Source organism: Aspergillus caelatus (genome assembly GCF_009193585.1).
Source record: "Aspergillus caelatus strain CBS 763.97 unplaced genomic scaffold BDV27scaffold_40, whole genome shotgun sequence".
Classification (NCBI taxonomy): Eukaryota; Fungi; Ascomycota; class Eurotiomycetes; order Eurotiales; family Aspergillaceae; genus Aspergillus; species Aspergillus caelatus.
The window spans coordinates 16,529-41,770 of record NW_022475303.1 but is presented as its reverse complement, the minus strand read 5'-3'; the positions used below and the strand labels follow the sequence as shown (position 1 = coordinate 41,770).

The following is a 25,242-nucleotide window of genomic DNA, read 5'->3' as shown; positions in this document are numbered from 1 at the left end:
GAGTAATTTCAGAGTAGATACATGTAGTAATGTACATCAGCAAAAGCAAGCATAAGCTCTGGGTCTAGATTAAGCATAGGTCATTTCCTGCATGGTTGTCCAAGCGCCTAACTTGTCAAGTGAAAGGATTTGGTCGACTTGTCATAGGGAGCCTCATAGGGGCCTGAGTAATCCAACGGATTTCCAGCACTTGATGGCTAGGGGTGGCCGTTAGCCTGTGGTCTGGTTCCCTGATACAACTGATTTGCATTTGCAATGGCCAATACAGAGCGCTAGTGGAATTTAGTGCCTTGGCGGTACGGCAGTGTTCCATACCTTTTCATATGTAGCTAAGAGTAAGTGTGAGGACTCGGGAACCTATCAACATGCAGACAAAAATAAACACAATTATTGAGGCCCAGAATGAACGTCCTCGAGGCTTTGCGAGGCTTTTCTGATCCTTTCTTGGAGATTTATCAACCCGGTATGTATGTATCGAGTGCATCTGTTTAATTATGTACCATGCATTCGATCGGAAACGCATGGACGATATCATCTTGGGGTCCGCGTCCGGATCCTTGCGTTCCCTCATGCATGGGGTGGGGATTTGCCAATATTCAAGCCGTCATGGGCAAGGGTTGACATGCAACCTTTTACCACTATAGGAAGGCTAGGGAGCATAGCTTTAACCCAGAGGTAGATCGACGGATCCTGATTGATTATGTCGAAGACACCCAACGTTTTTGCCCTCCAAGGACAAAAAGAATCAAGGTCTACTCCATAATACCAGACATTGTCGGTCACTCTCCGCCGAGGGCAACGAAGGTGAATCCAATCAAGACCTTTTCTACCTTCGGCCGAACTTCAGCGGGGCTGGCTGAGTAGATAGACTTTTCTCAGAATCCGGATTCAGCTTTGCCCCGGGGTAGCTGACTGAGGCTTGCGGTCATACCGGAAGGAACTTCAAGTTGTCTCTCTCAGCCTCATTTCTCTTTCGATTCTCATTCGTCCTGTTAATATTTCCACTCCGCCTGTACCGCGGTTCATCTGTACCCGGAAGAACTTAAAAGGGCGTTGTTTCTCTTTCGTACTGGCAGTGGTACGCCCCAAAAACCCTCCCATATGCCAAACTCGGTCTAGCGACATGGTGACTTTAGGGTTAAGAGGCCGACTACGGAGCACTCCTGCCGAAGGACAAGTCGCCAACTAGAGCCCATATGGTAGGCGGTCAAAGGAAGTTTCGGACAAAAATTGAGATTAGTGCATACTCCGTAAGCGGTCTCTCAGCCTGTTCTCCCCTTTCGGCCTTAGTGTAAATGATGGTACAGCTTAGTATGGTTTAGAGGGAACTTGTACCGGTTAGATGGGAATCTTAACCGTTCTCTCCCCCTTAATATGGGGAGACCACAACCGATGGTACGGAGTATTGTGATTACAATAACCTGGTTGGAGAATCGTCGGAGATCCTCCAAACGGTCCACCATTAGACGATCTTCAGTGAATCAGTGAGCGTGACCCTGAGATGAATGCATACCAGCAAAAAAGTAAACACGCACAACACACTCGACTCGTCCAAAAAAGTAAGTCCACAATGAAAAAGGGAGAGAGGGAAAAAAAAAAAAGAAAAGAAAAAAGAAAAGAAGAAAAAAAGAAAAAAGATAAAGAGGAAGAGAAGGGACGCATGAGATACGCCATGTCGGAAATCCCTATTTTCAGTTCGGAATCATTCTCCTTTTCCCCCTCTTCTCTCCCTCTCTCCCTTTGTCTCCGTTCATCTCTTTCTCTCCCTCTTTATTTTTTACGTGACAGGTGTTACCTTGTCGGAATATAAAAGATCAACACCCCAACGAATCTACCAACAACGTCCTCGAGGCACAATTAGCTGACTCGATTGAGTTTGCCTAGGAGATAAAATAACCACAACACTGGGTCTTTTGCCCCTTGTCGATTTACCTGAACGGACTAACTGTCAGAAAAAGTGGAGTTCCTAAAAGCCTTCCGTCAATCATTTTGTCTCGACCGACTGGACCATTTTATTTGCTTAGACGCCAACGACGTTAGTACAGGTTTAGTTTCATCAAGAGGGCCAACTTCTCTGGTTCACTTTGCCCCAAGCTCTCAGGTTAAAAGAAGAAGGCAATTCCCCATTGTTCTCCCCGTTTCTTGAACGACATACATTTCCCCCCTCCCCCCCGCGGTTATTCCAAATCCTCCATAAATAATGGAGGGCTCAACGTTCGAATCCCCTTCCTTCCTCGGAAATCGTTTAATCTCCTACCTGCAGACCCTAGCAACGGCTAAGAAGGGATTGCCGTTTGGTCTTCCTGTCTGCGTGTCTCCCGCCCACACCGTCACCACCACAGATGCTCTACTTCAACTAGCATCGTCCGTTGGTCCACACATTGCCATTCTCCAGATCCATGCGGATATTATCGACGACTGGTCCGACGAGACAGCTCGCCAATTGACTTCCTTAGCCAAGAAACATGGATTTTTGCTGTGGGAATCTGGCCGCATCCTCAATGCTACCGTCGATATTGTTGGCAGACAGAAAACCGAGTCAAGAGAAGTGAAGAATCAACTAGTGGACTTGATACGGAAGAAGTACACGAAAGGTGTGATAAAGGAAGCTTCGTGGGCTGTTTTGGGAACCGCATGGGCCTCAGGGGTGGCAGTGGGTAACCAAGAGGCGGATATTTTGATCCCGACCCTGAAAGCTGCCGCTCGAGAGGCTGTGGCGGACGCGGTGCAGACCATTAAGACAGAAATCACAGCCAACAACCCAAGTGAACGTCCATCCACTGGCAATGAATCAATAGCTTTCGGCGATAATGATGCTACTTCACATCTTTCTGAGTATGCGGTTGGCGATACCAGCGGTCTAGGACTTCCTCCCCGAAAAGCCTCGACTATATCTCTTACCCAGACAATCACACAGCATACGGAGGATGTAATGGAATCGCATACGGACTCTGGAGCCTACGAACGGAAGGAAAGCTTCCAGAGCGCAACCTCAAGTCTATTTGTTATCAATGAGGATATTCCGCCTCCACCTCTTCTAGCGCGTGGCCTTGTCCTGTGTCTGCCGTCCACTACCGATTCCTCTTTCAAATCCGATTACAGAAAGAGTTGTTTGGCCGCAGCTCGCGCGAATCAAGATTTTGTGATTGGATTTATATGTGGTGAGCTATGGCATCTTGTTTCCCAAAGAAACGATATCTTCGACACCGAGTCTCTGGCGCACGAAGAAGACCAACAACAACCTAGTCCCTATGCTTCAGATGAGGAGGAGCCTCAGCCCTGTCTGGCGCTATTCTCGCATGTTCCCCCAAGGCTCAGCCTCATAGGGAACACTGATCTTGAGGATCATGACGAGGGGAATGGAATGGATGAAATGAGCTGGTCTGCGATGGAGGCGTCCCAGGCGGACACCACGGATCTACCGTCCTTGAAGCTTTTCTACAGCATGGCGCATGCATTAAAGCTTCGAGAAGCGTCTATCAAGGACAAGCAAAACGGGCATACCGGCACAAGTAACCGGAATGAATACGAGATCCTGCACATTCCTGTTGTATCTTTGCCTTAAGAGAGGCTGCTAAATATTCGGCGTTTTATCCTTCTATCTCTTTTTCACATTCCCTTTGGGTTGCGTTTGTTACTGGGTGATTCGATAGCGCATTTCTTCCTTCCATCAATAGAAATTTCTTCTTTTCTTTTCTTTTCTTTTCTTTTTTTTATCGTGATTACGGAGTTGGACTCATGGTGAGGTACAAGTTGATTGAAGTTACACACTTTCTTTATTTTAATGTGACAATAGACGTACTGTATATTACGATTTCCGGTACAAAAGGTATCTTGTTGAATGGACAATTGTCCTTGTCCTGTGAAACTATCCATTAGAAACCGCACCTCTCAGGGTTGATACACAATGCCATTTTCGGAAGGTGCATCATCACATGACGCCATCTCCCAATGAGGCAACGTTCGTCGATGATTTCAGTTCCCCACCACTAAATCCAACTTCTCGCCATAATCGAGTCGCAACACGCTTACGCGTACTAGAATGCACATAGGCACGTGTCTATAGTCTCTTCATATGGGGTGAATATACGACGCTCTCATAATCGTGTAGAGGGGCATCCGAATAACAACACAAGCCACTACCATTCCACTAATATCGATGAGAAACAAGATTATAGGCAATTCTACAATTCCAATGTGCTTTCAGAACTGTGACGTGAGTAGTGTGGAAAGGGCCTATATACAGAGTTTCACCTCCTGAACTTACATGTCATGGAGCCAAGTCATTCCTCATTACCAGTTGGAATAGGAGCTTCGCTTCAAACACTGGGGCTTCGCGATACTCAGGACGATTCCCCCTGCTCTCATTTGATAGGGGAGGTTTCTGCTATTATTAACAATCATAAAGGGGGAAAGACTCCTTTGATTGGAGCTCAGCCAGCTGTAAAAGTTCTATTAAGCACCGGGGATGTGATTATCGAATACGTTCCCCCAGACAGCTCTCCTCCTGTTTCTCCTAAAAACGCTAGTCACCGTTGGCAGGTCTTAAGTGACGATCTTATGAGGAACAGTCCCTACTTTCGGGCCTTGTTTGACCCCGATAAATTTTCTGAAGGCAGGGATTTCATCCAACAGAAGGCCAAGTGGAGCCAGGGTACCACTGCTGAGGGCGGAGAATCTTTATCTGATGATATTTCGATCCAGTATACCTTGCCAACGGTCAGGCTGCCGGTGGATCATCTCCCACAACAGCTTGGTGTAGATGCTATTGAACTGTTCCTTCGAGTGCTATCGTTCAACTCATTTGATGAAGCAGAGAAAGCCAAGTTCGACGGGGAGCTCAGAGTCCAACCTACGTCATTAGTTGCTAGGTTGGTAGAGTTATCTGATGCCTTCAACTCTCCTTATGTCATCCGGGATGCTTTGAAAAGGTCCAGGTATGCTTTTGGGAAAGGAAGAGTCCCCCTGTTGAGGTTCGATTCCTCGGTACTGAGAATGAGTGAGGACCGTATTCGGCAAACGATCTTCATAGCGAGGTTTCTTAATGAGTATACCATTTTCCAAATATGGACGCATGCGCTGATCCTTACTGGGTCAAAGTTTTGGATAAATGGTGTGGAACCACCTACTTCAGCTACCGTCCGCTGGCGGTATCTTTCCGATGGTCTAGAAGGTAAATCTAGCTTTCATTTATCATTATATAAGCATGTTGTGTTTAGATGCTAAAAGGGTCTGCAGAAGAATTATACTATAGACGACAATGCGTTTTGAATACCATTACGGATCTCCAAGCGTACTTTCTCCGCGCTTTCGGCGCATTGGAGGAACCAGAGGGCCCTAAGTCGACCACCGTATCGGTCGCAGCAACTGCCGTCCAATCTCGACAGTATCAATGCCGGTGTGGATTTGGCAATTCCAGTGCCTGTGATGCCTTTCACCTGGGTCAAATGACTCGCTTTTTCACACTGCGCACGAAGACAATATTTTTAGGATCTACCTTAATAGACCCAGATTTTGGCTTCGAGTCTGAAGATGAGGACACATCAGAACGGCCCCAGCCCGCTGGAGCACCAAGTGACGTAACTACAATAATCTCCTCGCTCAAACAGTGTCCTGATTATCAGATCGATACAAATCACAATGGCTGTGGCGTGCGACGCCGATTCCTTCCACCTTTGGATTGTATAGAGCGGTTTGTGGGCGATGGTAGAGGCTTACTAGGCATTGAGCTACAAGACTGGGATAACAAAAATTGGCCATCCTCGTCCAGCTCGTGGGCAAATCGGTCACTTCGAAGAGCCCGTGTCATCGACATACATCTGTCCAGAATCAGTTCTGTGCCGGCCATGTCCTCGGGCTTATCACGGTCCTCTTCCCAGGAAGAAAATGCTCGTTTGCTTTTTACAGCGAAGAAGAGAAACTGGGAAGCTTGATCTGAACATTGGTCTCGGGTGTTGCGTCCTTGAGGTTTATTATTATGTTGCCATTCTGTCTGCCTGTGTGGTTTTGTTGTTATGAAGACATGATGGTTGGTAAATACAGGCATAGACTACGTCGAGTTTGTATAGGCAATCTTGCATATCTCCTTAGGGCGTTACTTCTACTGTTGGGTGTATAAATGCATGAAGTATATATTTATGTCGCTTTGGCGACGAACGGACTTAACACTTTTAGTGTTCGAAGGAAGTGATGGACAGTCAATTGATATGCCAGGAAGACAAAGGGGAACACGCTTTTCTCTGACATTATTACAGGTAGTGCCTTGCGGCAACAATAGTCTTAACCATACAACAAGTAAAAACTGCTTTTCAAGATATTCTGAGGCTGGAGAAAGCATCAACGCTCACCACAATTAATGGACCGGGATTGGATGGCCAGCACATTGGACATCACAAAGAGATTTGGCACCTTACCCTTCCTGGGAACGAGGCCTTGATCTATTCGGCTGTCAAGAGAAGTTCTCATGTAGCACATTATACGTGCTCTGATCTCCTTAGCCCTTTCTTTATCTTCCCTGCTTTATCATCATTTTCTTGCTCTTTTGTCTGTGCTCCATCCACTTGAGGAGTAAAAAGCTGTATGATTGCGCAGTACTACTATGGCTTTTTGAAAGAGTTTGAGGGTATTGACATCGTGTCTGAGAAGATCGAACGGCAGTAAGCTTGCAGTCCAGCGAAACCAAGCAAAAAAACGTACATTGAGTAGTAATGAGGGATCGTGGCTAGGGAAACATTGTGTGGCTCAATAGGCTGTTTTGGCTTTGTGCTTGGAAACGAGTGTTGGGAATGCCATAGTGAATCTATTCTGGGAAGGAGTGAGTCCTTATCGACTTGACCTCATCTCAATGCTAACTATGTGACGAGGTGGTGAATTATGCTTTGTTGATCTCTCTCGCAGGTGTTTTAGGCTCATAACGATATTCTTTCTCCTTCATTGCTTTCGGTGAGCCATTCGTTTAGAATCCTTCTCATTGTACCTGTCACTTGTGCAGGTGAACGGGCGACGGACAAAACATCGTCGTCATCCATTTGTAGAGTGTCGGAAGAGGGTCATTAAACATTAAATAGCTAAATCGACAGCAGCTTGTAATCAAGTATCTGAGACTAGCGAAAGACAGCGTGTGTTGCAGAAGCTCTTTGAAGATTCGTGTTCGCTAAGCAAGACCTTTCTTCGACAGGCCCCTTGTGCTATCCTGGGCCATTTGAAATCAGTGGGGATTCTTAGTGGTCAGCCCATCGTTTCATCCCAATGATACGGCCCCAGTCCGATGTCAATATCATCTTCGGGAGGGAAAAAAGAACCGGTTATTTGCCCCGTGTTAGGGTCGTAGGGTAAATAGGCGTCATAAAAATTGTGTACAGCGAGAGTTTTCTCATCTTGCTCAATTTCTTGTGTCTCCGGGACTTTCAGGCCAACTGACGATGGCCGGGCAAAAGCGACGCTGGAATGGTCTACCGGTGATAATGGCATAGAGCCTACTCCGCCTGGAAGGCCATCAGGGGTGGCTACGCTTGTGAGTCTGGGGTGTGAATCGTCAGGTTCGTCACCAGGCGAGTTCTGTTCTGTAAAGCCCGCTATACAAGGGAAGCTGTGGATCTCAGCGCCGCCGTTGAAGCCAAGCCGGCGCAGGAACTCATCGCAGATCCTCCGAGCTTTTTCTGAGGCCATACTAGTCTCCGACATAACTGAGAGCCAATCGTAGGACTTTCTAGCCGCCTTTGACACCATAGCCGCTTTTTCAGGGACGTGTTGAACATGAAAAGAAAGCTCAATCAGCAAGACGGCCGTTGCTTGCATAAGGAAATGCAAAACACACCACCAAGGAGATAATTTGTGAAGCAATGCCGCTTCCAAAGGCTCGGGAAACAATCTCAACACATGGCAAGCTGATTCTACACATTCAACTGCAGCCTTTCTGCAAAAGTCTTCCGATTTATCACCAAGTGCACTTGGCTCTATACGGCGAAGACATGGCTTTGTGATCCCAATCTTCGTACTGTAAAATGTGAGAGCCAGACTCATTCTGTGGGTTGCTGAGCCTTGTGAGGTGTGTGTTGAGGTAAAGTCGTAAGCAGCGGGCAGATTCATAGACCATGAATCAAGATCAAGCATGAGTCCTCGTATCGCAAACTCCATACTGGACCAAGGCTTTCCCACTCCGTCAGGGCTATAGAGCTTGCTTGTCATCCTTTTTGCAATTGAAGTCAATTTTATAAACTGAAGGAAGTACAGTGACTTGCACGGGGCAGTGGCGTTTACATCTGCGCTCTCCGTCCCTTTACCTGTGTCGCTAAGGTCTGTGTTGGGTGAAGAATTCGAGGCGGGCCCGAGTTGGCTAAGACCCTCCAGTGTGGAACGGTTTATGAGGCGCATTACCTGTTCTTTGCGGAAGTCACTCTCATCGAAAGGAACAGGCAGAGGGGTCGTACAAGCGCCATCTATGATGCAGGACGGTCGGCCTGTCATCACACTGAGACGATGCTCGAGTGTGTATAAAGCCCACCATACACGGTATCTTATTTCCTTAGATGTATCGGAAGTGCATTTCCCTGTATTGCGTAAATGCAACCCAAGACTCAGTGCACTTCGCACAGCACTGCCACAGAGCTTCCACGACCTGGATCTATCTGTAAGCGTGGCGAGCTTTACATTCAAAACGCAGATATCCAAGGCAAGCATACCGATTTATATGGCCAGATGATAGCATATAGAACGACGCCAACCCTTCAACCTGTAACTGTTGTAGGTCAGAATGGTGTAGCAGTTGGCCCTCGAGACTCATGTTTCTCGCTCTTATAAAGTATAGATAATGATCATCCCTGTCCCTTCTCCATTCTGCATTGGTCAAATGGGCATATCTTGCACCAATAGCAAAGATAAGGTTCAGAATGGCAAGCCACTTGTTTCCTGGCTTCAAAGACGGGTTATTGAAGAAAGCTTGAAATTGTGATGCAAATGTCGAAATTCCGATTATGGGAAATGACGGATGTACAGAACTCAAGTACGCATTGAAAAGCTTTGTAGCAGTGTCCTTAGATGGGAGCTCAGATGTGTCAAGTCGCTCAACAGTAGGCATATCGAAGTCGTCAAGGTGATAACTTGACGAAGCTATCGGCCCATCACAGGAGGATGTCAAAGCCGGTGAAGATATATCAGAAGTTGGATGACATATCTCGCACCCAGAGTCCATATATTTGCTCAGCATCTGCAGCCATGATATCTCTGAGCTTTCACCAATGAAACCCGTAGCCCGTGTGAAGTCGTCCTTGTTAAAATCTTCTTCGGTATGGTCGGCAATGTGGGTACCAAGCGAAGTAGTTGAAAGATATGGCTCTGAGCCCAAAACCCAAAAGAACTTCCTGTCTTCAGATGTAGCGGCATATGCATCAGGCTGTGCCGTAGATGCAGCAGCCGATTCCTGCTTTCACTTAGTACAGAGGGATGGGGAAGGGGTATTCGCACCCACTGCCAGCGCAAAACTCATCAACTGCTCGTCAGAGATACCGAATCGACTGCTCAGCTTTCTAAGGACATTTTCATAGGCCTGTATCTTTCCTTCTAAGCTAGCCATCTGTCTTTGGAAGAGATTTGTGAATGTTGGCATGTTCAAGGCACCAAAGAAGTAGGGAATAAAATCAAACAACTCAGCCACTAACCTTTTAGATTTCTCTCGCTTGCCATCAGTATAACAACATATGATTCCTGCCTCCTTACAATTTCGGCAGCCTGACTTATCCCCCGTGCATTTTGTTTTCCTCTGCCTGCAGGATTCGCATGCTCGACTAACATGCCGGCGATGGAACCTCCCAGGCGAGGTAAAAACAGACTCGGTTCCTTCTGCCAGCCTTGGTATGGCCATTTTCCTGCTAGCCAAAAGATGATCGATGTCGTGTGTGGATGGCGGGGCCATTGGAGTGTCCTGCATGTTATTAGGAGCATAAAGACGTGAACACGGACGGAAAGTAGGATATTTGCTTTAGTGCTCGAAGAGACAGATCATACCCCATGGCTATGGCTTTTAGCATCAGAGGAAAATGCACTGAACATAGTAGGTTGCTCTTTCCAGGAGAGAAACTGCAGGTTAATCATCGTGTAATCAAAGCGACATGGATATATCGGAGAATTGAAAAGAAATATTTTAAGCAAACAGGACAAGTACCAAGGCTTCACTGCAAAGTCAATATATAAGATACGCATACCTAGGCAAATAAGGTTCTTACTTCTATGCGCACCAGAAATTGTTTGCTGCTTTCGATCAAGTTGTTTTGGCTTCTTAGGAAGAATCATCTTATAAGATGTCGCCATTATAAAGATGGCACCTGAGACACGACTCACAACATATCCTGGAAAGGAAGTCAAAAGTGAAATGAAACCCCCCAAAAATACAAATAACGATGAAAAAGTTTCTCAGAATGGCAGAGCGCCATGTGGGGGTCATTTCCCAGAGACATTTTCATGGATATCTGAAACGCATAATGCGCAGTTGCAATGGTATAGAAGTCCGCGTCAGTTAAGTTCTAGATGGATCGGGGAACCGGATGTTCACCGCCGATACCTAATAAGGCGATCAGGCTGTTTCCTATAAAACCACTGGGTCTCTTTAACCGGGTGGCGGTTGATACTTGACAGGGGATATCCATCGTGCCCAAATGTCGCCTTAGACGCCGTGCAGGGGAGCCAGTGTGACATGTAGTGGAGTAGGGTTGATCGGTCACACCTAGAGCCTCCCTGCACGATCTCATTGGCTTCCACCATTTCAGCCGTATGCCCATTTTCATCGGAAGAGCCTCTCACAGGGCTGGTTGAACATGGTCTAGAACCACTCTTTTCCGTCTTGTCCCTACATGTAATGCTTATGCGAGGATGCAACTTTGATGTTGCTGTTAGATGAGGTCAAAGGTTAAGTGAACAGAAATATTGAAGTGACGGGGCGATCCATAGTTGACATGACTGGTTGGAAACTTGACAGGCCTAGTTTTGATATTTCGGCCGAAGGTAAGGTTAGCAAGACATACGTACAATAGTAGGTAGTGGAAATGACAACCATCATGCCTTGGTTGACTGAGATACCCCGTTGACTTGCCCCACCTGATCGTCAAGGGGATGACCAGTGGCGTGGAAGAGGGGAGAATACCCCAACAGCTTCCTACGACCCCTGGCTACCATACTTTAGATGTGATCCAATAACCAGTGGCTCATGTGAAATAGTTTGCACCTCCTCACCGGAAGGCTGACCATCCATGGCGGAGTGTTGGGGGCACGGAGAGCCTGGAAGATCAATCAATGACGGGATTGACAGAGTGTTGTATACGCTAAGCATGAGCCGAGAGTCGTTTATTCCTTTTTCAGCCTTGTCCTCCGTGGCTCCGCCCCGTCGAGAGGGTGTCTATCGCTGCTGACGTCTTTCATTACATCCGAATGACCCAGCTTCGACGACATCCATTCGATTGAGAGCCATGGTCAGCGGGGGTTAATTGTCTCATTCTCGCCCATGCGTACATACCCCAATATTAGTATCGGTTGCAGTAGAATGCCGACTGTTCAAAATCAAGAGGTGTTCAAGATCGAGAAGTACGACGTAATGTGAAGATGGGAATACAACCAAATAACATCAACGGCAGGTGACTAAAAAGTTACCGCATAGTAAAAAGACAAAAACAACTTATCGTTTCATGTGCTCTCCTGTCGTCCTACGAAGATTGAAATAAATTTTAACACACCAAGAAAGATCAAAGGAAAAGGAAAATAAAGGAATTCAGAGGCATAACCCTATGGACTTTCTATTAAGATTCTGTGTTTCTTTAGTGACCGATGTTCAGTAGGGGGCAATATATGGTTGGAACAGACTTGCCCCTTTAGTAAACCTAGGTATGTGGAAATATGATCTCGGTATAGATCGCTTATGCCCAAAAGTCGACCCCAAAAATGCTAGTAATAACGCCCTTCCCTTGGTTTTAAACCGTGTACACCGACTTTACCATCCTCATATAGACAACTAGGAGGGAATGATAATTTGAATTGAGAATATAGGAACAAAGGAGCCCTGGTCAACAGAATTAGAGGAAATTTGCAGTGATAAAATCTTAAAAAGGCATTCCGAACATCATTAGTACTCTATACGCCCAAAACGGTATTACTTGATCAAATAACCATCTGCAATGCTCTTCACTTCCTTGCTGAACCCGGTTTCTTCGCCATCCATTTCCAATAGGGAGACGGCAGTAACATCAACCTCAACGAAAGGATTCGTCTTGGAGAAACGAACGTTCATCGGGAAGAAAACGTTCTCATCAGAATCGCCGGTAGATTCAAACTCGAAGCTACCAGACGCGTTGCTTTCATCCACTGTTCCGATGTTCCAGTCGATGCTATCTCCGGTCACTTCGTACACAGCATCAAAACTAGATACAGACGGTTCTATTTCGCCATATGGAATAGTCACAACAACGTCACGCAGAGCGTCCGACCCAGTCAGCTCGTACTCAACAGTGACTGTAGTGGAATCGGATCCCTTGTTCACCCAGACGGTGAAGGTGATAGGGAGCATATCGGCATTATCAGAGCTAGCGACACGCCAACGTAGGACGCCGATTGAGTTATTAACAGGGAATCGCTTGGTCGAATCCTTTAGTTGAATGGCAGATGAGTCGGTGAAGGCAGCCTTATCAACATTTGGATGTGTACGGAACTGAGCTCCATGAGTAGGGTTGGTGGCAAGGTCAAGTTTGAGTTTGGTGAACGACGGATCGGAGATGCGGAGCTGTAAGTCGCCCTTGACTTCGAAGGATTTCAGAGCACCTTCACGAGTGAGATTGGCAGAGATTGTTTCTGCAATAGTTACGTGAACAGGATCCCGGTCAGCAGAGAGAGAGGCGCGAGCAGACGAAGTCTCCCCGATGACAGGAGTTGAAGCTTGCGGGGTCACTAGAGGGCTAGACTCCTCAGCTTCAGGGCCCAGATCGCCGCGGACTTTCTCGTATATATCCGTGGTTTTTGACTTCTTGCCGAGCTGCATGCCCTTCCCTCTGGTTGGCAATGGCCTGATCAAAAAAAGTCGCTTGTTAGTTCCTGTAACAAAGGTAACAATATATAGACACATACTTGGCAAATGACTTCTTCTTCTCTGCTTCATAAGAATCGTACGTATCGGGTACGGCAGGTCGCGATGGGGGAGTGTAGACAGGATAGGACGGGGTGCGTGGAGCCATAGCACGACCGGTACGAGCTGCCTCCTTTCGCTGCATCTCCAGCTGTTTCGCCTTTCTTTTGCGCTCCTCGCTCGCCTCGAGTTCCTTGTTCTACAGAGTAATGTCAGCAAGCAACCAGCCACTTGCCTAGTAGAGATAGCTACCCGTTCAATGATTTCTTGAATTCTCTCCTCGTGACTCTCCATTTCTAAGAAAGTCTTGATCTGCGACAGCGACAGATTTTCCCTGTACCCCAGTGTCACCAGCTCGTCATATGCGCTGAGTAGTTCGAAGGCATTGCGCAAAATTTCCCGCTCGTCTAAGCTCTTGCAAATACTGGTAGTAACTTGGGCGAATAGGTGGAGGCTATCAATGTCTTGAAGAATGTTGGATTGACGGTTGGTAATCAGGACAATGTATAGCTCATCCAGGGGCTGGTACACAAAACGGACATTGTCTTGTTCAACGGTGGTATGCTGGGTGCCAGAATCTGCCAGTTTCGGGAAGGATGCGAGCAGAGCTTCGATTCTGGAGCGAGCAATCTCACGGAACTGGCGCGAAAGAACTGCTTTACCCCCGCGGGTGCATATGGACGCTGCGAGTACGACCTGTGTTTGTGTGTTGACAATGGTTAGCAAGGTTTAGTGGGATCACTAAAAAAGGTAACAAACCATGACTGTATAATAAGCGGCCTAAATCCGTTTCGATGGTAGTCGAGCAAAATGGCAGCTTCAGTGGAATGACCGATTGTCTGAAAGCGTGTCCAGACTGTGACCGAATGCAATGCCAGGTATTCCACTCCAGCGGCGGAGCCGCTTGCTGTTCACTTCTGTCTCTCCGTTGGCCCGTGCACAGCGCTACCCCCTCGCTTACCACAGCACAAGAGGGAGACAGAGAGAGCCTAACTTTGCTGCTGGCGACCTCTACACGTCTAACAACCCGCCAACCCGTCACCCACCTCTATCTCCTTTCCTTGTTATCTTTCATTATTCTCTCACACTGACGGTTGCCGAAAGGGTCTCTATCTCTTCTACTTTACGTGTTGGTTGAGACTTTCTTTTCTCCTTAGTAAGCGTAGCAGGCACACCTTTATCCGAACTCCAATCTTTGACAGCTGGGACGTCACGCTGAAATCTTCCGCGATTCCCCTTACCCGTTGTTTTTTTAATACATTCATGCCATGGCCACAGCCTCTTCGTTAGCATATTCTGCAATGGAACCCCCTGCCGTCGATGACACGATGGAGATGGCTTCGCCTTACCAGGGGCATGCCGATGATTTTGACATCGACCTCGATGTCATGGACGACCAAGCCTCAAACACCGACAAAGATATGATGGGAGCCGACGAATATGAAGAAGCTCCACATGGAACAGAATATGAACAGGACGACCCAAACGATGCGGATATGATAGATGAGGTCGCCGAACCGGCCATGCTTGATGTGGACGATCAGTATGCAGAGACAAGTTACAGTGTCGAGATGCAGTACGGCACCGAGAAGGTCTATGAGGCGGAGATGCTAGAAGATGATTACGATGAAGACATTGATGCCCCTGTTCCAGAAGCCCCTGTACCAGAATTTCAAGAAGCCCCGGCATCCCTTGAGCCAGCGGATAATCAAGTAACATCAAAACACATCTTAACGGAAAAAAATGATAGCGATGAAGCCACTAGCAAAGACCACACTGTGGAAGCGCGCCCCGAGAATAACGCCGAATCCGCGCACCCCAAAGATGAGGCACCGAAAGAAGTTTCCCCGGAGTACCATCATCAAGTTGAAGACAACATTACCCAGGAGGCCGAAGTGGACCAGCCCGAGTCTGCGGATGTGGATAATAACGTCATTGACACTAACCAACCAGAACAAGCAGATATACACGATATTCCTGGTGATCATAAAGATCATATAGCTGGCGCCGAAAGCGCCGAAGTTCATGAAGAAGATGCAGGTGAAAACCGGCAAACAGCGGACGAGAACAAAGAACTGGAGCCGGAAGAAAGGAAAACCACAGAACGTGACATGGGACAAGATGGGTCTCATGGGCAGGAGACGGAACTTGCGGAACACGACGAGCAAGAGCAGGATACGACTAAGGGTTCTTCGTTGTACCCTGTGAGAGTGTACTACCAAGACAACGAAATCTCGCTATTTCCTCCCCAGGAGGGTGACTCCTCCGAAACATTTTTCCTCGAAGATGAGAATCTCGCATACACACCGTTAGGGGAGCTCTTCCAGTCCTGCCGTCGAGTGCTCCAGGACAATGTTGGAGACAATGAAGTTCTCGTTATGGATGTTGACGCTTTGAACATTCAACTTACTGAGGTTCGTCACTCTATCATTATTTATTGTACAAATGCTGACTCTTGGACCAGGATTCTTTACATATATCAAAGGTGACTTTGTACCAGATTGTCGACCTGTATCTCCAGTTGTGCCACAATGATGGCATTGATGAACCTGAACCGCTTTATCTCACTCTCAACACAAAACTGACTATACCTGCGGAAGTGTCTGACCTTCTCCTAGCTGCCAGCGAAGGAAAAGGGTTGTCTGAAATCCATTCATGGGATGGTTATCAAGAAGTGGAAGCAGCTTCAGCAGAGATCTTTGAAGGGGACGATCAGGAAGCGAACTCCGCCGAGGAAAAGCAAGGCGTCTCTGACCAGCATGAGCGTCACCCCTCTGAGTCGCAGGAAATCCATGGAAACGAGTCGGATGTTGAAGAGCAGCAAGCTGGGGAGACCCAACCGGATGAACAAAATCCCGAAAGTGATGATGATGCAGGTGCTGATCTATCGGGTGGTATTACTGAAGATACCGGCGATGATGGTGAGACTAAGGCTCCCACTCAACCAGAACTGGAGAACCCTGAGCTTCACGATCTCCAGTCACTAAATGAAGAATTGTATGACTCTGAGGAGGGGCAGCATACAGAATCGACTGCTACCATCGCTAATTTGTCGGCAACTGATCTAACAGAGGAGCAACCAGATCCTGACGGCTCTACGGATGTTCCACATGATGATCACGAAGCCCACGATATCCATGAAGAACAATATGCACCGGGGAGCACCAACGACGAAGGTTACCCCGAAGAGGGAAACATCCCGATCAATACCAATCACAATGACGGTTCTGAGGAGGTTGAGGGCGATGCTTCTGATCATAGACATGATCACCATGCAACTGAGTCAACCACAGAAGAGCTTCGGGAGGAATCTCCGCAAGAACTTGATGAAGACAACAAATCCAAGGCCGAGGGCGCTGTGACTCAACATCAAGACGATGAAACCGAAGAGACATTGCAGGGCGATAAGAGTGATGCTTTGCCTAAAGTGGATAACACTGGCTCAGATTTGTCAGGAAACAATGTTCAACCCAATCCCGACCTGGCCGATGACTCATTAATCATCTCAGAGGACATCCTGAATAGTCCTACTCAAGGTTCGGCGATTGCGGACAATGATATCGAGGACGCAGAGCTGCCTGAGGAATTTAATGATATGACCGGGCATATTACATCAAATCATACCAACCAGGAAACCGAAGAGTTGCCCTTTGACGAGGAGGAAGACTATCTGGACCTGGGAATCACAGAAGAGCTAGGTGTTACTGAGGAACCTGGCATAAATTCGCCCGGTCTAGCATCTACTAAACGACACCGCGAGCCGGAAGACGAGTTCGAGCTAGCCGAGAGTCCTACTCCGGACGCTAAACGTTCCAGGTCATCATGATCTCCAGCGTTACTCGTTTCTCACTTTCCTCTAGTCTAGACCTCTATTTTGGGCTATGTGGGCTGTTGCTGGATTTCTAACCAGCCACTGCACCTTTCGGTTCATACTGATTACAGTATTGTTTCCGTTAGGGTCAACTAGTAACTATGACCTAACTACTAACAAAATCTATCCGGCGCTCCGAGTTTGACAAGCACTTCACTGCACCAGGTATGTATCACCCTCATAATTCCGTCATTCTCTCGAGGTATACTCTTCAACGTATACCTTCAACCTTCTCGCCATGCGAAAACGACTCGTAAGTTTAGGTTTGTACACATTATTTCGACTTGAGGTTACTTGATCTCTGCCCTTACATCTCAACCCCCTTTTGTTGCATTGCTTGTGACTTCTGGCTCAAGTGATACCACTTGGCGGTTTCGGCGTTATACGGCGTGTAAGGTTTTCACATACCAAAAGCGCTATACCCAGATAGCAGTTCAGCACCGGCGCCGTGGGTTATTAACCATTCGGGCCCTTGCCTCTCCAGGGGTGCACAATGATATCTTAAGTTTCCATTTTGATCTACGGCGTTTCTTCTGAGGATTTCGCAGTCGCTGTCTTTGTATTCACGGAAGGATTCGGGGTTTGAGACTGAATAAGGTGGATGGACATTTACGAAGGGAGTTTGTACGACGGGGTGTCCCGGGCAGCCGTACGGAGTAAAGAAATAATGCTAGGTATCAATGTTGATTGACTGCTATAGCCTGTCCGTAATACCTCTCTCCGTATTCTGATCCCTGTTCAACCAACTTGGAATTCAATGTTCGATGCAAGGGTTTTTCTTGAAGGCGACGGCTATGCCTACTAGGTCAACCACAAGTCACGTGACTAATTGTGCGAATAGGGAGCCTGCCATCCGAGTAGATTGATTTTAGGTTACAGTAGTCCAGGGACAATGCATAGAGTTAAAGCATCTCATAGCCTGGACGGCCTCTAAGGTGAGGGGTTGCTGGTGATAGATTCTGGAAGGAGGCAGTGGGAGGTTATATTGTATTATTCATGGATTTCTGATATTGGACGTCTGGGATACGTAGCTAATCTCCAGAGGGGCTGGAGTGGATACCTCGGCAGTTTAATTAGGCCCTCGTGCCAGGCTCTTATGATGACAGGGATTTTCAACATTGAACTGAAGAACAAGAAAAGAGGATAAGAAAGTTAACAAGGGTAACGTATCATATCACATGATACTTGCAGTGACCTGTTATTTATCTTGTGTAATATACTGGTACCAATTTTTCTCCAGGGACTGGTAACAGTAACCACTGTATGGAGTAGCGCCGGGAAACAGATTGACAAATTAAATTAATTAATCATTCTTAGACAATATATGAGATTCCCCAAGATGTGAAACGCCGATCACACACACAGGAACGGTTCAACAAGGAGCACCAAGGGGCTTGCGCGTTGGGCGCTGGCTAGTGATTGGGTGGCGGGTTGTGGCCACCTATGCCCTTCATTACAGAACCTAGGTTGGGTATGACCATTCCAGTCCATGATGGTTTACCCTATCCACGCCGTAAGAAGGGCACTACCTAACAGTGGGCATGCATACGGTACAGATAGTACATCGATGCGGACATTTAGTACGGAGTCGTTTTTATGATGTTATACTCTGTACAGTAAAACCACTTCTGTACATAGTATAGGTATCCTTCTTAGTCAATGGTAATCGCAACAATATCCTACTCCATAGTAGTACGCAAGGTTGGCACTCTATTATTAGTATGGTGGCGCGGATAAGTAACTACTAATTGGGTAGAATTGAGTCCTGTATTGATTTCGATTCTCTGCACTGTTGACGCTCTGGGTTGTATACTAGATTTCAATGTTCCGAGAGAGTAAGGATAAGGGAATCAAGGATCCCATTTTTCGACGCTTGTAATATTATTTTTATTATTATTTTTTTTTTTTTCGGCTCCTCTCCAAAGCAGACTGTGGGCTCTTTATTCATCGCCTCCAACCACTTACGCGTCCAAAAACAGTCCGGTTCCGTCTGCTGGGAAGGGAAAAATTCCCCCCCACCGCACGAGCGCAGGCAGCCAAGCCAACCTCAGGCCAGCCTCTAGAACCGATCAGGGAAGGCCGACAGGTAAGCTCTCTTTCAATCGCAGGAGTTCTCGACCAACGACTCTTCAGAAAGTCACTAAATCCAACAGACACTCAAATAACTTGTGGGAAACCACCTCTATTCTTTTTCTTACACCGGAGTTATTGCAGTGTTGCTGTTAATTCTTCATCTTCCTGGATAGAGACGTTCATTGTTGGTGCGCCCCGGATGCTTGGCTAGTCGACCGAGAGCCAACAACGACTCAATTCCTCTTCCCCATTTTCGCTTTCGATTCTATTTTCCAAGGCGACTGCTAGCATTGGAGTACATACAACAGGGGGAGCCTTCAGCTCCTAAGATACGTCAATATGCTCTCCGATAAGTATGCATTATCTGTTATACCCTTGATTGTTTGATTCTAGGGGCCTCATGACCATGGTGTTCTGACCGGTCTTTCCGTTGTGTACAGGTACATAGGCCTAATTTTGGCCATCCTATCAACGATGGCAATAGGTATTTATTCCTCCTGGATATTCATGCGAAGACCAGAATTGACCATATGCTTAGGCACAAGTTTTGTTATTACCAAAAAGGTCCGTTCGCTTTCGTTCACGCTTTCCACTAGTCCCTCCTCTCCGCCCGCCTATACTTTCCTCGGTTCGAGATTCGAAACTAATCAATTGCGTGCAGGGGTTAACGCAGGCGTCCGAACAACATGGATTCGAGGGAGAAGGATTCTCATATTTGAAAAGTCCGATTTGGTGGGGTGGTGTTATCACACGTACGAACACTCCTGCTGTTGCCTTTAGAAAGAGAGATATACAGAAGGTATATGGAGCTGACAGCGATCGGTAGTGGCTATTGGAGAAGTCGCAAACTTCGCAGCCTACGCTTTTGCGCCTGCGATCCTCGTTACGCCTTTAGGCGCATTGAGTGTTTTAATAGGGTAGGAGGTGTCCTCTGGTCTAGTGTTTTCTGTGCGACTTGCTGATGGAAAGTGAAGTGCGGTCCTCGGTTCCTACTTTCTCAATGAGAAATTGGGCACATTGGGTAAAATGGGCTGTGCTTTGTGTCTGCTCGGCTCCGTTGTGATTGTGCTTCACGCGCCTCCGGACAAACCCGTCGAGACAATCGAAGAAATTCTGCACTATGCCCTCCAACCAGGTACGTACAATCCCAATAACACGCAACGTACAACTAACATCGATTTACAACAGGATTTCTTCTCTATTGTCTTGCTGTCGCAATTTACTCTACCGTCATGATCTACCGAGTTGCGCCGGTCTACGGCAAAAAGAATCCCCTCATCTTTATCTCGATCTGTTCCACCGTCGGTTCCGTCTCCGTCATGTCCGTTAAGGCTTTTGGCATTGCCTTGAAGCTTACCCTTGGTGGCCACAACCAATTTACGCACGCATCGACCTACGTTTTCATGATCGTCACGGCTTTCTGTATCCTCACCCAGATGAACTATTTCAACAAGGCGTTGAACCAGTTTTCTACCTCGATGTAAGTAGGCTGGCGCCATAACGCAACCGCAGCTGACAAAACCCCCTTCTAGAGTCAATCCCCTTTATTATGTGACGTTTACGACGGCCACATTGTGCGCTTCCTTCATCCTTTTCAAGGGCTTCAACACCACTGACGCTGTCAACACGATTTCGTTGCTTTGCGGGTTTCTCATCATCTTCTCCGGCGTATATTTGTTGAATCTCTCCCGACATGACCCGGATGGGCGGCAGATGCTGAACTCCAAGCTAGATGATGAAGGTGTGCCAACCGATGGAATTGCAAGCTTCCAAACCCGCCGGTCTATGCAGTCCCGTCGGAGCAACGAGCCCCATCGTCGAAGTTCATCAAGCATTGCCTTCCTGAATGGCAATGGAGACCGTGAAGGCCTCATTCACGCCTATGATGTGGAGAACCAAGCTTATGGGCTGTCAGAGTTAACTGAAGAAAGTGACGGAGAGCCAGGCCCCACGTATAAAAATAAAAGAAGCGACGACCTAGAACGCACCTCCCATCAACCCAACAAGCATGACGAGCGATAGTATGACGGTCTCGGTCTCTCTTCTTCATTTGATCTGCTGGTTTTCATTTACGACAAGGATACTGCTGTTACGTTTTTCCTTTCTCTCTTTTGTTTTCCCCCCACTCGGTCATGCGTTGCTATTGCCACCATTCGACCCAAGAATCTTGTTTTATGGCTGCATTGTACTTTTACTTCTCTTGAAGCGCAAGAAAATATACCAGGCTGAGGAACTAGGGATGCTCATGAGTCATTTGAACTGAATTGGACAAGTTTTCTATATATATATATTTTTTTCCCTTTGGTTTCTTCTTCTATTCATTTTTATTTCCCCCTCACACCTTGCCTTTCTGGCCAACTCCTTGACTGGGGTTAGAAGAGGAACGGTTGTCTGCGACAAACAGATTTGTATATACGCATCGTTGTCAGGTTTTGAGATAGATATTGTGCATTGACTCATTTGGGAATATTTTGTTGGTAGTCATCTTGTTAAAAAGGATCAACATAAAAAGAAAGAGAGAGAGAGAGAGAGAGAGAGAGAGAGAGAGAGAATGAAAGAAGAGTGAGAAAAAAAAAATAAAATAAATATTGAGGGGAACGTGGGGTACCTGAGCCGATGAAGTCAGCGAGTGGAGATCAGCTGTCCTTGTCCAAGCTAAGCTATATACCTTACATAACCTCCATTAGTTATTTTATTCCCATGACATACTCTTGCCTTGCGGAGGGTTTCTTGCGAACGACGGTATGGGCCATTAGTTTCATTGAATAATGCAGGCTAGAGGAAAGAAAAATTGCGCTGGATTTAATCGCCTCCCATCCTGCACAGTTCCCGAAGCTAGCGCGATTCTCTGCCTCCGCGAAACCTATAACCGGCGACATGCCAGCCTTATTGCGAAAACTGGATATCTTCGCTGCCGTCGATGGACTTATTCTTCAGTTTCACGGGAATGGTCTGCGACATAATGGTACCGGCGAACCTTCCTCGATACGGATTGACTATAAGACCAACAAGGTCTCATTCATACCAACATACCCCGCGGACCAAGATGAGCGTGATTCAGGACTGGAGGCTTTTGGCCTTGTTGGTGAGTAGGCTTTTGACCCTCATAACCTCCCGTTATCCCATATTGCTTGCTGTTGCTGTCCTACCGGATTCTGTGTTGTTGACCGAACGGTACCAAAGGTCTTCTGACTGTTGCGTCATACTCCTTCCTCATTTCTATAACTCAACGCCAACAAGTTGCACAAATCCAAGGAAAGCCTGTTTACACTATTACCAATGTTGCCATCATTCCAACTTCATCACAGGAAGATGCTAGCCGTGCAATTTCCCAGGCAAAAGAACAACTCTTGCAAGGTGAAGGTGGGCAAGATGAGACGGCTTCAGAGGAGAGTGTATCCGATTTAGAGACTGATAGTGAGGATCTCGATGTTGGCACCGTCCCCTCATCCCCGGTCCGAGACGCTTCTCATGTTAGAGGTCATAGTGTCAGCAGTATTGCTGAAGATGTGATCGGAAAGAGAGCACGTTTTGGACGCTTTGCGGCGAATTGGTTGTCGAGGAAGACCCTTGGATTACCAGGATTTGGTACAGTTGGTCAGGAACCTACGGACATGTCTAAAGATGCCGATCAAAAGGCGGCACATTCTGTGGACACAAACGTGAACAAGGAAAATGCGGAAGCAACCGCGTCAGAAGTCGACGTTTCGACACGGCAGAGCGCAGGGCAGCTGTCGTTAACCGATCCGATGATTGAATTGTTGCCAAAATTACTTCGTTACACGAGGTTGCTTTTTACCTCGAATAATTTCTTCTTTGCGTATGATTATGACCTCACTAGACATATTGGCGGGCAAAATTTAGCATTCAACAATAGCCATCTACCACTACACAAGGTAGTGGACGAATTGGTAGGTCGAAAACATGTCCTTGTGTCCGATCACCCTCGCTGACCTTGGAGTTCAGTACTTCTGGAATAGACATCTCATGGAACCATTTATCACAGTCGATGCCCATGGTTTCGTGTTGCCGCTGATGCAGGGTTTTGTCGGCCAGCGGGAATTCACCGTGGCGACCACAGAAGGCCATCGACCGACAGGACCGAATAATCCTCAAAAGAGCCCGGAAGGGCTTATCTTAGATGAAACACATGAAACGCAAGCCCCCGGTGTTGATAAACGAAAATTCCTCCTTACCTTGATTTCTCGGCGGTCGGTCAAGCGACCTGGCCTCCGATATTTGCGCCGTGGTGTTGATGATGAAGGAAATACCGCCAACAGTGTAGAGACTGAACAGATTCTCTCAGACCCTGACTGGGATCCTGCGCGCAATGTCTACTCCCATCTTCAAGTGCGTGGATCCATTCCGCTATACTTCTCTCAGTCACCCTATGCTTTCAAACCCGTTCCCGTGCTACATCACTCGCCAGAAACGAATCAGATTGCCTTTGATAGACATTTTCGGAACTTGAGTCGAAAGTACGGCAAAATCCAAGCAGTTTCACTCATTGACAAGCACGCGGGCGAAAAGAAACTGGGGGAGCAGTATGAAAGATATGCGCAAGCTATGAACCAGTCAGGAGGAATTGATGGGACACAGCTTGGCTTAGAGTGGTTTGATTTCCACAATGAGTGCCGCGGAATGAAATTTGAGAACGTCAGTCGACTTGTAAATAGCTTGGAGAGCACCTTGAACGAATACAGCGACACAGTCGTACAAAACAATACTGTTGTTCGGGGACAAACAGGCATCGTCCGCACCAACTGTATGGACTGCCTAGATCGTACGGGAGTCGCGCAATGCGCCTTCGGTCAATGGGCCCTAGAGCGGGAGCTGAAGCAGGAGGGCCTCAATATTGACCTTGGCGGCGACTCATCGACGCAATGGTTCAATACCCTTTGGGCGGATAACGGTGATGCTATCTCCAAGCAGTATTCTTCAACAGCAGCTCTGAAAGGTGATTATACTCGGACTAGGAAACGGGACTATCGAGGTGCATTGAACGACCTGGGACTGACCCTAACACGATACTTCAATAACATTGTCAACGACTATTTCTCACAAGCGTGTATCGACTACATGCTAGGAAATGTTTCCACGCAGGTGTTTAAAGAATTTGCAACGGAAATGCAGACAGCTGATCCAGGAATATCGGTTCAAAAACTCCGCCAGAATGCTATAGATACGAGCTGCAGGATTGTGATCAGTGAACAGTCGGAGGAGTTTCTGGGCGGCTGGACGATGCTAACACCGCGACAACCTAATACTCTGAGAACCTTACCGTTCGAGGAAGCTGTTCTCTTACTCACAGATGCCGCCATCTACAGCTGCCGGTTCGATTGGAACATCGATAAGGTGTTGTCATTCGAACGAATTGATCTGCGCTCCGTAACACGAATCAACTACGGCACATACATCACTTCCATTCTGACCGACACGCAGACTGATCAACATGGTAACGTTGGCCTTGTTATCGAGTACCGTGAGGGCGATGCAAACGCTCTTCGTGTCAACACCCGCTCATTACAAAGTAACGTGGATACCAAGACACTTGACAGCAACGCTCCCTCCAGCAATGAATGGGACGTATACTCCTGGTTCAAGGGTACACCCCACTCGATGACCCGATTTATTGCATTCAAAGCTCTTCCCCTCTCCAACTCTGTGACACAAACAAAGAAGAGCAGCATAACAGTCAGCGAAACAGAGTGGGTGCGGACTATCTGCGAGGAAATAGAGCGAACTATGAAGGCCGGTGAAGTTCAGCGACCAGATCCAAATGATCAAACGGAAGAAGCTCCATCCATAATCGAAGCATCGGATATTATTTCCTTAGATGATGCTAAGAAACGGACAGGTATCTTCGAGCATTTGGTTTATGACATCAAGAAGTTGGTGTGGGCATAGATGTCAACAGTATATATATTATTGTCTTATGTGGTTTACGAGTGAACACGACTTCTCTTGAGAAACTATATCCTAATATATGAATACCACATAACGCACTTAGATTTGTTGAGGACATACCAAGAACATGTTATTCATTTCTCGCACCGAATGGACCTGCTCCCATTCTGTTGTCATTTGCTCTATTATTTTCATTTTTCGCACCATTTGTACTAATGGAGTTAGGCACCACATCTAAATGTATGTACAGTGTGGCGTCAATCAGATAGCTGAGATAATGATATATACGTCC

At 47.0% G+C, this 25,242-nt stretch overlaps 7 protein-coding genes across 7 annotated transcripts; 5 read left to right on the top strand and 2 right to left on the bottom strand.

Annotated features, from left to right (window-relative positions):
- The first annotated feature begins 1,596 nt into the window (after nt 1–1,596).
- Nucleotides 1,597–3,767, top strand: BDV27DRAFT_124317 (uncharacterized protein). Its single transcript, XM_032066056.1, has one exon. It carries the CDS (start codon nt 2,201–2,203, stop codon nt 3,563–3,565), a length of 1,365 nt encoding a protein of 454 aa, XP_031930210.1. The 5' UTR covers nt 1,597–2,200; the 3' UTR covers nt 3,566–3,767.
- Nucleotides 3,768–4,016: 249 nt separating this feature from the next.
- On the top strand, nt 4,017–6,028 carry BDV27DRAFT_79580 (uncharacterized protein). Its single transcript, XM_032077620.1, has 2 exons — nt 4,017–5,173; nt 5,239–6,028. Exons 1-2 carry the CDS (start codon nt 4,273–4,275, stop codon nt 5,931–5,933), a joined length of 1,596 nt encoding a protein of 531 aa, XP_031930209.1. The 5' UTR covers nt 4,017–4,272; the 3' UTR covers nt 5,934–6,028.
- A 783-nt stretch (nt 6,029–6,811) lies between these two features.
- On the bottom strand, nt 6,812–9,908 carry BDV27DRAFT_79660 (CeGAL family transcription factor). The gene is made up of 4 exons (XM_032077621.1): nt 9,657–9,908; nt 9,467–9,571; nt 8,682–9,418; nt 6,812–8,617 (listed from the first exon to the last, which is right to left on the bottom strand). The coding sequence occupies exons 2-4, from the start codon at nt 9,569–9,571 to the stop codon at nt 7,228–7,230; spliced, it is 2,232 nt and encodes a 743-aa protein (XP_031930208.1). The 5' UTR covers nt 9,657–9,908; the 3' UTR covers nt 6,812–7,227.
- Nucleotides 9,657–10,869, top strand: BDV27DRAFT_124315 (uncharacterized protein). The gene is made up of 5 exons (XM_032066055.1): nt 9,657–9,919; nt 10,003–10,058; nt 10,160–10,164; nt 10,221–10,272; nt 10,336–10,869. Exons 1-5 carry the CDS (start codon nt 9,788–9,790, stop codon nt 10,583–10,585), a joined length of 495 nt encoding a protein of 164 aa, XP_031930207.1. The 5' UTR covers nt 9,657–9,787; the 3' UTR covers nt 10,586–10,869.
- Nucleotides 10,870–11,813: 944 nt separating this feature from the next.
- Nucleotides 11,814–13,956, bottom strand: BDV27DRAFT_124301 (coatomer subunit delta). Its single transcript, XM_032066054.1, has 4 exons — nt 13,859–13,956; nt 13,352–13,795; nt 13,102–13,298; nt 11,814–13,040 (listed from the first exon to the last, which is right to left on the bottom strand). Exons 1-4 carry the CDS (start codon nt 13,859–13,861, stop codon nt 12,134–12,136), a joined length of 1,551 nt encoding a protein of 516 aa, XP_031930206.1. The 5' UTR covers nt 13,862–13,956; the 3' UTR covers nt 11,814–12,133.
- Nucleotides 13,957–19,119: 5,163 nt separating this feature from the next.
- On the top strand, nt 19,120–21,594 carry BDV27DRAFT_124295 (DUF803 domain membrane protein). The gene is made up of 8 exons (XM_032066053.1): nt 19,120–19,396; nt 19,484–19,527; nt 19,582–19,607; nt 19,705–19,795; nt 19,870–19,960; nt 20,018–20,178; nt 20,232–20,523; nt 20,576–21,594. The coding sequence occupies exons 1-8, from the start codon at nt 19,383–19,385 to the stop codon at nt 21,063–21,065; spliced, it is 1,209 nt and encodes a 402-aa protein (XP_031930205.1). The 5' UTR covers nt 19,120–19,382; the 3' UTR covers nt 21,066–21,594.
- BDV27DRAFT_79531 (Sac domain-containing protein) lies at nt 21,494–25,134 on the top strand. Its single transcript, XM_032077619.1, has 3 exons — nt 21,494–22,128; nt 22,227–22,954; nt 23,010–25,134. Exons 1-3 carry the CDS (start codon nt 21,921–21,923, stop codon nt 24,948–24,950), a joined length of 2,877 nt encoding a protein of 958 aa, XP_031930204.1. The 5' UTR covers nt 21,494–21,920; the 3' UTR covers nt 24,951–25,134.
- The last annotated feature ends 108 nt before the right edge of the window (nt 25,135–25,242 follow it).